The sequence below is a fragment of the Mixophyes fleayi genome, chromosome 3 (genome assembly GCF_038048845.1).
Source record: "Mixophyes fleayi isolate aMixFle1 chromosome 3, aMixFle1.hap1, whole genome shotgun sequence".
Lineage (NCBI taxonomy): Eukaryota > Metazoa > Chordata > Amphibia > Anura > Limnodynastidae > Mixophyes > Mixophyes fleayi.
Window position 1 is genome coordinate 343,144,558 of NC_134404.1, and position 11,508 is coordinate 343,156,065.

The 11,508-nt window shown below is 45.5% G+C and overlaps 1 protein-coding gene across 2 annotated transcripts in view; it reads left to right on the plus strand.

Annotated features, from left to right (window-relative positions):
- RNF8 (ring finger protein 8) overlaps positions 1–11,125 on the plus strand; it is a 15,760-nt gene extending 4,635 nt beyond the window's left edge. Inside the window, exons 2-8 of one of the 2 annotated variants that reach the window (XM_075204437.1) lie at positions 2,122–2,250; positions 2,742–3,419; positions 4,769–4,828; positions 6,872–6,946; positions 8,217–8,318; positions 8,454–8,665; positions 10,637–10,800. In XM_075204437.1, the coding sequence (XP_075060538.1) occupies positions 2,122–2,250; positions 2,742–3,419; positions 4,769–4,828; positions 6,872–6,946; positions 8,217–8,318; positions 8,454–8,665; positions 10,637–10,676 (1,296 nt within the window). In that variant the 3' untranslated portion in view covers positions 10,677–10,800. Of the gene's footprint in view, positions 1–2,121; positions 2,251–2,741; positions 3,420–4,768; positions 4,829–6,871; positions 6,947–8,216; positions 8,319–8,453; positions 8,666–10,636 lie in introns of both variants that reach the window. The other variant, XM_075204436.1, reaches the window with a different exon arrangement.
- The last annotated feature ends 383 nt before the right edge of the window (positions 11,126–11,508 follow it).

The window sequence follows — 11,508 nt, forward strand, 5'->3', positions numbered from 1 at the left end:
TTGGACACGTGAGCTGACAGTTCCCAAGGCCAGGCTCCCTGCTGCTGCTCTCCCGAACGCCATCATATGTAACGTGCTAGCGCAGAATCGGTCAGCACGGGTGTTCTCCATGTCACAAAGCTGCTGTTATAGTAATAGAAGCTAATTTATCCAGTAGTACAATACCTGGTAATATGACCAATAATATACCACCAGTGGTAATAAAGCCTGATAATATGAAAAGCCCGGAAATAAGAAATTAATAAAGTGCAATAAAATGCCCAGTACTAACAACCAGTACTATATACAGCGCTGACAGTAATGCCCAGAAATAAGCCAACAGCAGTAATGCCTATTATTATTTATTATTATTATCTTTGACTTATAAGGCGCCACAAAGGGCCCGCAGCCCCGTACATTACATATACAGAAAACAGAACCAAGACACAACATGATACACAAATATATACAAACACAGGTGCATAGGTAAAGCAAATCAGATTATATCTGACAGATAGGGAAAGGGATGGTAGAAATCAGCGAGAAGAAGGCCAAAGCTTAATAAAACAGGTAAAACAGGGCTAGGGAAGCAGGCCAAGAGGTACAGAGGGTGAAGGAACAGTAGAAGGAGCACACAAGGAAAGAGGGCCCTGCTCATGAGAGCTTACATCCTAAAGGGAGGGGGAGACACATAAAGGGTGGTACTAACTAGGGGAGAGAGCCAGGACAAGAGAGTTAGGAGGACTGATAGACTTGAATAAAGAAATGAGTCTTAAGGGCACGCTTGAAGCCTTTGAGAGTAGATACTAACCTGATGGAACGTGCAAGATCGTTCCACAGCAGGGGAGCAGCCCGGGCAAAGTCCTGAAGACGAGAGTGAGAGGAGGTGATCAGTGAAGTAGTGAGGCGGCGGTCACAGGCAGAGCGGAGGGGGCGGGTAGGAGTAGAGATGAGATTGGAGATGTAGGGAGGGGAAGATTGACTAAGAGCTTTAAAGGTGAGGGTGAGGAGTTTAAATTTAATTCTATAAGGTATGGGGAGCCAATGTAGTGACTGTTGGAGGGAGACCGCAAAGATAGAGCTGCGGGAGAGAAAAATGAGGCAGGCAGCAGCATTGAGGATAGACTTACAGTAGTCAAGGCGAGATATAACAAGCGAGTGAACAAGGGTTTTCGTGGCTTCTGTGGTGAGAAAGGGACGTAACTTAGATATATTCCGAAGGGGGAAGTAACAGGATTTTGAGAGGGACAGAATGTGAGGCTTAAATGAGAGGGAGGAATCAAGGATGACCCCAAGGCATCGGACTTGGGGGACAGAAACGAGGGTAGTGTTATTAACAGAAATAGAGAGGGGGGGAGGTGGGGGAGTCCTGGCAGGGGGGAAGACTATAATGCCCACTGAAAATTTGAGGAGGTTTAGGAACAGTACCTTCCTAGAAATTACAATTTACGTGATTTTATTATACGTCAGTTTGTGCCACATTCCTGCTCACATATCGGGTGTAAATTTCAGCTTTATGATAAAATTAAATTAACCTAATTTGAACTGAATTTCCTGAAGTTTTCTTCAGAATGTGTAACATTATATTCAGCAGGTGAAAGTGACATTTTTACAGTGTAGACTCTCAGGAGTAATGTGATGGTGCAGATTCAGTTACCGACTTCAGAGCTTTGTGAATTGTCTGTCTGAGTAATGTATGATTACTGAGTGCTACTGTAATTACAGTACAATAAACAATCAATACAGATCATAAGATACACTCTTCCAGTTCTTAATAGGACCTCTGTAATTTCCTCCTGTGACTTGTTTACACAGAGGTGAGACAGATCCATCCACAAGAGACACTGACTACAGAGAGTTACTACATTAAACATCTATAATACACTAAAGCTGGTGGTATTCACAGCCCTGGGGGGAGGTAAATTGCTCTGATCTTGGCACAAACATTTGTCTATTATTAGTAATTGGCATCTGTAGCCTGTGTCTGACCATTACCTTGTGGTGACCATTAGGTGGCAGTAGTGGAACGTGTTTTGTGATGTAGACCTATCTGTATAAAGCTGATTAATGTGACATTTTGCAGCATGCTTCTATTCAGAAACCTTTGTCTTTGTGCATGATTAGTTATTCTGTGTCTTTCAGGTCACTGTGGGAAGAGGCCTCGGAGTAACTTACCAGCTAGTCTCTAAAGAATGTCCCCTTATGATTTCCCGCATACATTGCACGTTTAGGCAGAACGCTGAGGGCCAGTGGACCGTCACTGACAACAATGTAAGTCTTGCTCACCTGCTTTGTCTGTGAACCTCCATATTTAAGAGGGCCCTCAATCCTCTTATTTGTACACTGAGTGTGCTAAAGAGTTGATTAGATCTGTCCCCTACCCCGATCCATTTGGGTCTTTGCCATGTGACTGGTACTTGCAAGAGATCTCTGAAACTGACAAGGCGTTCACATTTCATCAACGCAATCATTTTTTAAAAGAATGGTGAGCTATTCTGGACCATGTTTATTTGAGCTCTTTAGATTAGACTAATTATATTTGTAAAGGAAAAAAAAAATATTGAAGGAAACTGAAAAAGAAATAAAATGTTCTTGAAACTCAAAATGTAGAAAGAAACTGGAATCTTCCAAACAAATTGAGGCTAAAGAAGAAAATGAATAAAGTATAGGAGAAAGTTATTGAAATGTAGCTGCCGTATAGTATTACATAGCAGATTAATTGTAACTGCCAGTTAAACTAATTGTGTGTGATTGTGTTGCAGAGCTTGAACGGAGCTTGGCTGAACAAGGAGAAGATGGAGTCTCAGAAGGCCTACGTCCTGACCCCAGGAAGCCTCGTCCAGCTGGGCGTACCTCTGCCAAACATGGACATGGCGGAGTTTGAGTATGAGCTGGTTCAGGAGAATCTAGAACAAATCCAGAAATTTGTGGTTCGCCCACAACTGGGAAAGTCCAGGCCACCCAGAACCAAACGGAAACTCAACTGTGAGGACTCTGAGGCCTCCGGAACAGAGGGCACCTCCAACATGTCTAAAGCAAAAGCCCACCGGTCCTTAAGAGATGGGGAAGAAGCGGCTAAATCGTACAGGACTCTGGTGTCCAAGCAGTCCAATGTCAGGGCGCCTGCGGAGCAACTTGGGCTAGAAGGCTTCGTGGACAGTGATGTGATGACGGCCACTCAGCTGCAGTGTGTCGCCACATTACAGTTGTCCAACATGCAGCGGTCAATAGCAGAACTTCGAAGTCTTAATGCGCAACTACGGGATAAACAGGCGGCTCTGGGAGATGAGCTGAAAACTCAGCTGGAGAGTGGATCAAAGGACAGCAAATGTCTGCAGGAATCTAATAGTCGTTACAAGAAGCTGTATGCGAAGCGCGAGCAACTTCTCCAGAGTATGAACCAGCTGAAGATGTCCCTCCAGGAGGAGCAGCAGAAGACAGTAAGGAGGGAGGAGAGCGCTCATTCTCCTGGCCAGGCTCATCTTACTCCCAGCTATATCGTAGGATGAGGCCATAGAGCAACTAATGAACCTTCTTTATCTCACCGCTGTGTGGCTGCTCCAATGTATTTACCCTTCCCCTCCCAGACAGACAGGTCTACTGATGGATATTTGTAGTCTTCATATTTATTTGGGAATAGACCTAAAAACAATTCATCAGGTCTGTACAAGTTAGTTGAAGAGTTAAGAGGCAAACATTTTGTTAAACACAAATCACTTATTTAAAAATGAAAAAAAATGGTGGTGCAATTGTAGCATCATTCACTACTAACGTGCATCGTATTTTATATATATATATATATATATATATATATATATATATATATATATATATACATACATATATTACACCTACATATATTACACCTACATACACACACAAAATGTCCAGCCTTTTTTACCGGCTACATGCTCCAGCTGGTGTTGTACTGTGACTGCAGAATAACTGGATCACTCAGAAATTTGGCCACAATAACACGGAGTCGTTGTTTTGGGGCTGCCTAGAACAACTTATTAGCAACGTGGGCATGAGTACCTGTGCTACCAGATTGATAAATAACCCCCGTCCTCACGCGTCTCACGGGTTGTTATTCCACCTAGTTTTCGCCACACTCAGATTTTGATTGGTTGGATGACCATGCACTGTCTGTGGCCAGGTTGGGTGACTTCCCCGGTAGGTTTGGCTATGTAGCCCATACGCCATATTTGTAGTAAGAATGTAGACAATTACAAGTACATCATATAGATCTGTCTGTATTGCCCAGTATTGTTTTATGATATAATGTTTGTTCCCAATTGTAAAGCGCTATGGAATTTGCTTGCGCTATATAAATGATGATTGGGAATATTTAGGACTATTCTTCATGAGGCACTGCTTACTCTCACAGAAATGGCCCCTCCCTTGTGTGTATGTGACAGGTGATATAACAGGGTTAGCATGCCTTTAATCCACGGAATAGGTGTTTTATTATTAACCTGTTATATAGCGCCTAAATATTGCACAGCGCTGTACAGTGAATGTTTAACCACTCACTTCAGTCCCTGCCGCAGTGTCACTTACGACCCTACCAGACAAGCGCACATCCTTGGGAATCGAACTTGTTACCTCAGCGCTGTGAGTCACCAATGCTAACCAGTGTGCGTGCTCTGCCTGTGAACTGGATTTACTGAAATTTCCCTCTGCTTGCTGTCTGTGACTCCTCCAATGGCTGATTATTATGGCACAAACCACTGTTGTGTATTATGTGTTCTTTAGTAACTTATTTTTTTTAATGTTCTTGTGTTCACAGGAATCAGTACTGGTCATAGACAAAGGACTGGCGGAGCAACTGGAACAAGCTTTTCAAGAGGTAATCAGTCACTGTCTGCTCTCGCTAATGTTCTGGCCAAACTGGAGAGACCTTGGTTATACTGAGCTAGATGTCTGTCAGGGTGGGTATACCGAGGACGTAGACACAGTCAGTGTTCTCCTATGGTCCCTGTGGATTTGGATAGTAGTTCTAGAGCCAGTTAAACATCCAACATTAATTCAGTTCATATGACTGGGAGGTTGAGGTATTTAGGAATGAGGGGCCACTGTCTTAGATTACTATGGGCCTACAGTATGTGGACACCCGAACATCACATCCATATCTACTTGTTGAACATCTGGAGTTGGTCCCACCTATGCTGCTATAACAGCCTCCACTCTTCTGGGAAGGTTTCCCACTAGATTTTGGATCATGGCTGCAGAGATTCGCATCCATTCAGCCACAAGAGCATTAGTGGGGTCGAGGTGTTTGTGGTTGAGGTCAGGGCTCTGTGTAGGTCAGTCATGTTCTTCCCCACAAACTCGTTCATCGGGACATTGTCATGTTGAAACAGGAATGGGCCTTTCCCAAACTACAAAGTTGGATGCACACAATTCTGTAGACCAGGGTTTCCCAAACCCAGTCCTCAGGGCTCCCTAACAGGTTTTCCATATCGCCTCGCTGGAGCACAGGTGTATTCATTACTGACTGACACATTGTAACAGATCCACAGGTGGTCCTAATTATGTCACATGTGATCCGGAAAACCTGCACTGTTGGGGAGCCCTGAGGACTGGGTTTGGGAAACCCTGCTGTAGACTGTCATTGTATGTAATTAGGGGTCCAGGCCAAACCATGAAAAACATCCCCAAACCATCATTCCGCCTCCACCAAAATGTTTGAAGCGTTCTCTTGCAAAGACTAGATTCACCGCCAGACTGCCAGAGTCCGGTGTTGGTGCTTTACACCAATCCAGTCGACGCTCTGTGTTGCACATGGTGATCTGAGGCTTGTGTGCAGCTGCTCGGACGTGGAAACCCGATCCATTAAACGGATCTTGTGCGATGGTCGCTTCCAGAGACCGTTGGATACTTGGTAGTGGGTGTTGCAACTAAGGACAGATGATTTTTATGTGCTACGCTCTTCAGTACAAGGCAGCCCCTCTCTGTGGGCTGTCGTTGCCCCTCTCTGTGGGCTGTCGTTGCCCCTCTCTGTGGGCTGTCGTTGCCCCTCTCTGTGGGCTGTCGTTGCCCCTCTCTGTGGGCTGTCGTTGCCCCTCTCTGTGGGCTGTCGTTGCCCCTCTCTGTGGGCTGTTGTTGCCCCAGCCGTTGAAGTTACTCGGACATGACTTATGGGGGGGGGGGGGGGGAGACATACTTTTGGCAATGTAGTGTGTGTGTAGGCAGCTCTGCAGTCTGTATATAGAGGACACTGATATTTAGGGGAGAGAGGGTTCTCCAGTCTCTGTATATAGAGGACACTGAGGTATTTAGGAGAGAGAGGGCTCTCCAGTCTCTGTATATAGAGGACACTGAGGTATTTAGAGGGCTCTCCAGTCTCTGTAAATAGAGGACACTGAGGTATTTGGGGCGAGGGGGGGCGGCTCTCCAGTCTCTGTATATAGAGGACACTGAGGTATTTGGGGGGGGGGGGGGGGGGGGGGCGGCTCTCCAGTCTCTGTATATAGAGGACACTGAGGCATTGGGGGGGGGGGGGGGCGGCTCTCCAGTCTCTGTATATAGAGGACACTGAGGCATTGGGGGGGGGGGGGGGCGGCTCTCCAGTCTCTGTATATAGAGGACACTGAGGTATTTGGGAGGGGGGGGGGGGGCGGCTCTCCAGTCTCTGTATATAGAGGACACTGAGGTATTTGGGGGTGGGGGCGGCTCTCCAGTCTCTGTATATAGAGGACACTGAGGTATTTGGGGGTGGGGGCGGCTCTCCAGTCTCTGTATATAGAGGACACTGAGGTATTGGGGGGGGGGGGGGCGGCTCTCCAGTCTCTGTATATAGAGGACACAGGTATTTGGGGGGTGGGAGCGGGGACTCTGTGTCACTGTGTTGAGGTATAAGCGCTATAACCATAACTCTCTGTTTTCTTAGCACTCTCTGCTCACGGATCAGATGACTCTCACAGATCTGGAACAGATTATTGAAGCAAAGTTCCAGGAAACCCAGGTGCTGTTATATCTGTGTACACACACTGTATACATAACTGTATTCTGCACGTTCGCTCTCAGCATATCCCTGTTTCTCCACATAGTAATATAGAAAGATCAGACAAGGCCCCTCAGCTCGTCGTTCCACAACACCTGCTGTACGGTGTCTGCAAATCTCAGGTCTTTATACTGAGAACCAAGGATATATCCGGCTTCTAATTGTGTATTATATATTTATACACACACGGAAATGTAAGATAAATGAGTTGTGAAAAGAGCAGCACAAAGAACCGTTATAACAATTGTTATATAGTTACCAGCTAGCGGGTAACGCCTGCACTGGTGTATATGGGTGTAAAGCAGGTGTGTGATTATTTGGATGTTGTTTGTCTGCTCATCTGGCCGTATCCGTTCATCATGAAGCAGCTTATGGCTGGTTTGGGGGGTACATACCCTAGGAGGCTAGACACCTCCCTGCATGCTTCACCATACAGGAACATAACGTCAGACTAATTCCATTTGGAAAATGAGGATGCAGGGATTTTATGTACAAGGCGTCGGTGCATAGATCGGGTCATAAGACATCAAGTCACTGACGGAGCTGAATATTAAATGTCATCGATATTTTAAAATGTTGAGATAAATAAAAATATATGCTAAGTATATGGCTTTACACTAGTCTGCGCCTACCTGTGGAACATTGTCATTAGTCTGTTCCCTGGCGTTACGTTTTGAAGGACACACCCACTTCATGACGTCATAATCTTCCTCCTGTGGTCACGTGACTGTGGCTAAAAGTGGAGACTCCAATGCAAGTTGGCCAGATCATTTGCATGGTAGCAGTTATGCTGGAAAGGAGTTAAACGCCACACATCTAACCTGTCATTGAGCATAGGCCTATCATGACCTTGCTCCATACAGAGCTGTGTCTAATAGCACAATCTCTGTGTGTCACTCTTATATCACTGTGCTGTTAGAGGACCCTGCACCTTCCAGTTTCAAAGTCTTCCTGCTTTAAAGCAGCCTTTATTCCCCTCATCACATCATGACATTGTCCTTGTCCTCACTAACTTAAATCGCACAAGTGACTGTCCCTACCTCTCACGAGACCAGCACACCCATCTCCTGAAACACTTGGTGCTGCTGTTAACAACATCAGTGATTGTATTTTTTCCTATCAACAGAAAATCTCTATCTAGAGTTATTTCTTGTTGAAGCTTTTGGTGAAGGAGACAGAAATATGTGACCTGTATGTTGTGTGACATTGTCTCACGGACGTCTCTTTACAGGAGAGGAGAGTGGAGGCCCAGAAACAGGAGGTTCTCGATCATATGAACGACGTCCTAGATAACGAGCTGCAGTGCATCATCTGCTCTGAACATTTCATAGAGGTGAGGAACCTGAGCCCGCTAAAACGGATGGGAAGAATTGTAACCTGTTAATGACTTTAGTCAGGTGGATTTATACTTTAGAACGTTGTTGAAGTTTTCATTTTTTTATTGTGTTTCTCTGTCACCCCTTCCCAGGCCGTCACCCTGAACTGCGCTCACAGCTTCTGCTCCTACTGCATCCAGTCGTGGCGGAAGAGAAAGGACGAGTGTCCCATCTGCCGGCAGGAGATAAAGTCTCAGACTCGTTCCCTCGTCCTGGACAACTGCATTAACCGCATGGTGGACAAGCTGAGTCCGGATATGAAGGATCGGAGGACGGCTCTGATACTAGAGCGTAAAGGTGAGAGGTGGGTGACCACTTCCAGAGACTCCAATTCGTTACCACCCAGGACACAATGTGCTCAGTCTATATATAAGGGGTCGAGGAGTTGGCATGAGTGAGTCTTTGTTCTGTGTATAGTGGAGCAGTGGGGGCTGAGTGTCGGGTCCTCTGTAACTGTGGCCTCAATCTATAGTGTTTCGGGGCTCAAACCATTCTTAAAAAAAAAAAATATTTGGCTTTGAGACATAGAAATTAAACTTGAGAATTCTGTGGTCATATTAATTGAAACGGCTTTAATTTGCCTATTTTGTTAATAAAGTGATTTATGATGTTTTCTGGTGTATGCCTCATTGGCATCATACTGCATATTCAGCTGCTCCCCACATGGCCTCCTCTCACCAGCCCACCCCCCCCCCCCCCCCCTCCTTCACGTGGTGCCATCGGTCAGACAGGTCGCACTCTGCAGGCCCTACTGTAACCATATTCAGCTGCTCCCCACTCGCCTCCTCTCACCAGCCCCCCCTCCCCCCCCCCTCCTTCACGTGGTGCCATCGGTCAGACAGGTCGCACTCTGCAGGCCCTACTGTAACCATATTCAGCTGCTCCCCACTCGCCTCCTCTCATCAGCCCACACCCCCCCCCCCCCCTCCTTCACGTGGTGCCATCGGTCAGACAGGTCGCACTCTGCAGGCCCTACTGTAACCATATTCAGACATGTATGCAGTTGTGATAAATATCCATTTAGTCAAAAATATTTACTCCGGTCTTTGGCCAACCAATGAGAATAGGGCCATCGGTTGGGCAAAATACTGGAACACACTTATGTATTGAACATCCATTTTTATTGGCTAAATATAATTTCCTACTAAATGGATATTACATTTTTTTTGCCCCACCCCCCCCCTCTTTTCTCCCCCCAGCCAGTTTCCCCCTGCAGTATAATTAGTATTGCGCTAGGCTGCAATGAGAAGGTGCGTGTGTTGTAAACATGGGTTCCTCTACCTAGAAAGTCTAGAATTATGGTTAACTCTCCATAGCCTGGGGCACTGCTTGTGGGTTGTTAACATGTTGATGGTGTCCTAAGGCTGTGGTTCGTATCTGGTGGATCAGGGGGTGCGGTCTTGCTCGGTGGTAGTTTTCCATAGCTGAGGTGTCTATATTTGGTTGAGATTCTCTTTGAAGTGTGTTCTAAACACGTTCCACCACTTAGCGTGGCTTCCTCAATGGGGTACACTCCTGAGAGAGAACATCCAGGGTATATTTCTGAGATTTTTAATATTTGGTGAAGATGGCAAATCAGTTTGAAATTAAAGCACATTTCAGAAGATAAAAAATTTAAATGAATATTTACTACTTATTCAGAAAAATGGTTAATTTCATAGTAAACCTTTGTATGTTGCATTGTGGGAGTCACTAGTAGATCTTGTATAAGAGCCAGTCCTTGAGATGGCTTCCGTTTCCTGTTGACGCAGTAGGCTGGCGCTTTTCTCCAGTGGCAGACGGGAAGCAAGCCGTCCTTGTCTGGTGCCGGTATTATGCTCCCCAGGTACACAATCAGTGAAACGCAAAGCTCGGCGCTCGCTCTGTGGCGCTTATTGAGGTTACTAAGCCGGTGACATTGTTTTGACACACTATTTCTTCCCTGTACTTAAGTGACCTTACAATACTGGGGTACATGGGAGACCCAGATTGTGAGCAGAGATGGTGCAGAGATGCTTGACGTCTTTGGTGCTTCATCGTGAAGCCGAGAGATGCATCTAACACTTACACGATCTATAATTAAACTCCGGTTTCAGTAAACATGACCGTCTGGGGGAGTCGTGTGTGTGTGTGGTTCATTTGGGAGGGTTATTTACCGTTGGGTTATATGAGTGCAGTCATATGTGCTAAGTTGTAACATTTGAGTAGTTCTTGGCTTACCTGGCACTCGCTTGGTGGCCATTGACCTATTTTGCCCATTGTGGTGTAAGTAGCATTGTTTCGTTCTTCCCATTAGATCTGGCGGTGGAAGTAACCCCCATCCCTACGGACAGTGACAGCAGCTCCTTCCTCTCCGACATATCTCTCCTCTCCAGCAGCGACACGCTGGACAGCGACACAGAGATCGACGAGATCTCTTCTAGCGAGGATCAACTGGATTTGGACTCCGAGGACGACGATGATGACATTTTTTTTATCATGTAGTTAATCTCTTCGCCCCAGCACAACAGACTTAATTCTTCCTAAGGAACGGAAGAGGTCAAAGTACTTCACCGGACTAATAAAATCTGGCGGATCTTCTCTGAACCCAAAAGACTTGGCGTTATTTCTGCTGTGTGCAGAGGGGCATTTGTGTTGTGGCCAATATTTATTTTCTATCACGTCCTGTACAGTAATGGACCGTAGACTTCAATTAAGGTTTTGGGAGTCAAATCTAATATTATTTGTATTTAGCTTTGTTTTGTTAGATGTTTTTTTCTGTCAATATAAATTGCTCATAAATTAACTGAATAATGTGTTTTTGTTCATAAAAACATAATTATTTTGCTGTTTTGTAAACTTTGTCTCCTATGGGTGCTTTTATTATGTGTCTTTAACTATTTTTTATTATTAACCTGACAACTGTTAATCTCAGTACGGCTCTCAACATCCCCTTTTATTCTCCATCTGTTATATATCGGCAAGATGTTTTCCTGCAGCTCTCGAGTTCTGCACGGGACGCCATCTCTGTCCGTACAAAGGTCCCCTGAGGACAACAGACTTCCACTCATAGCGTAGCTGTCACTGACGCAGCGAGATATTGATGGTACGCTGCATCATATGAGACGGCAGCTGGATAGCACAGGGCGCTCCTTCAGATATCCATAAATCCATATTTAGGAGTGGATT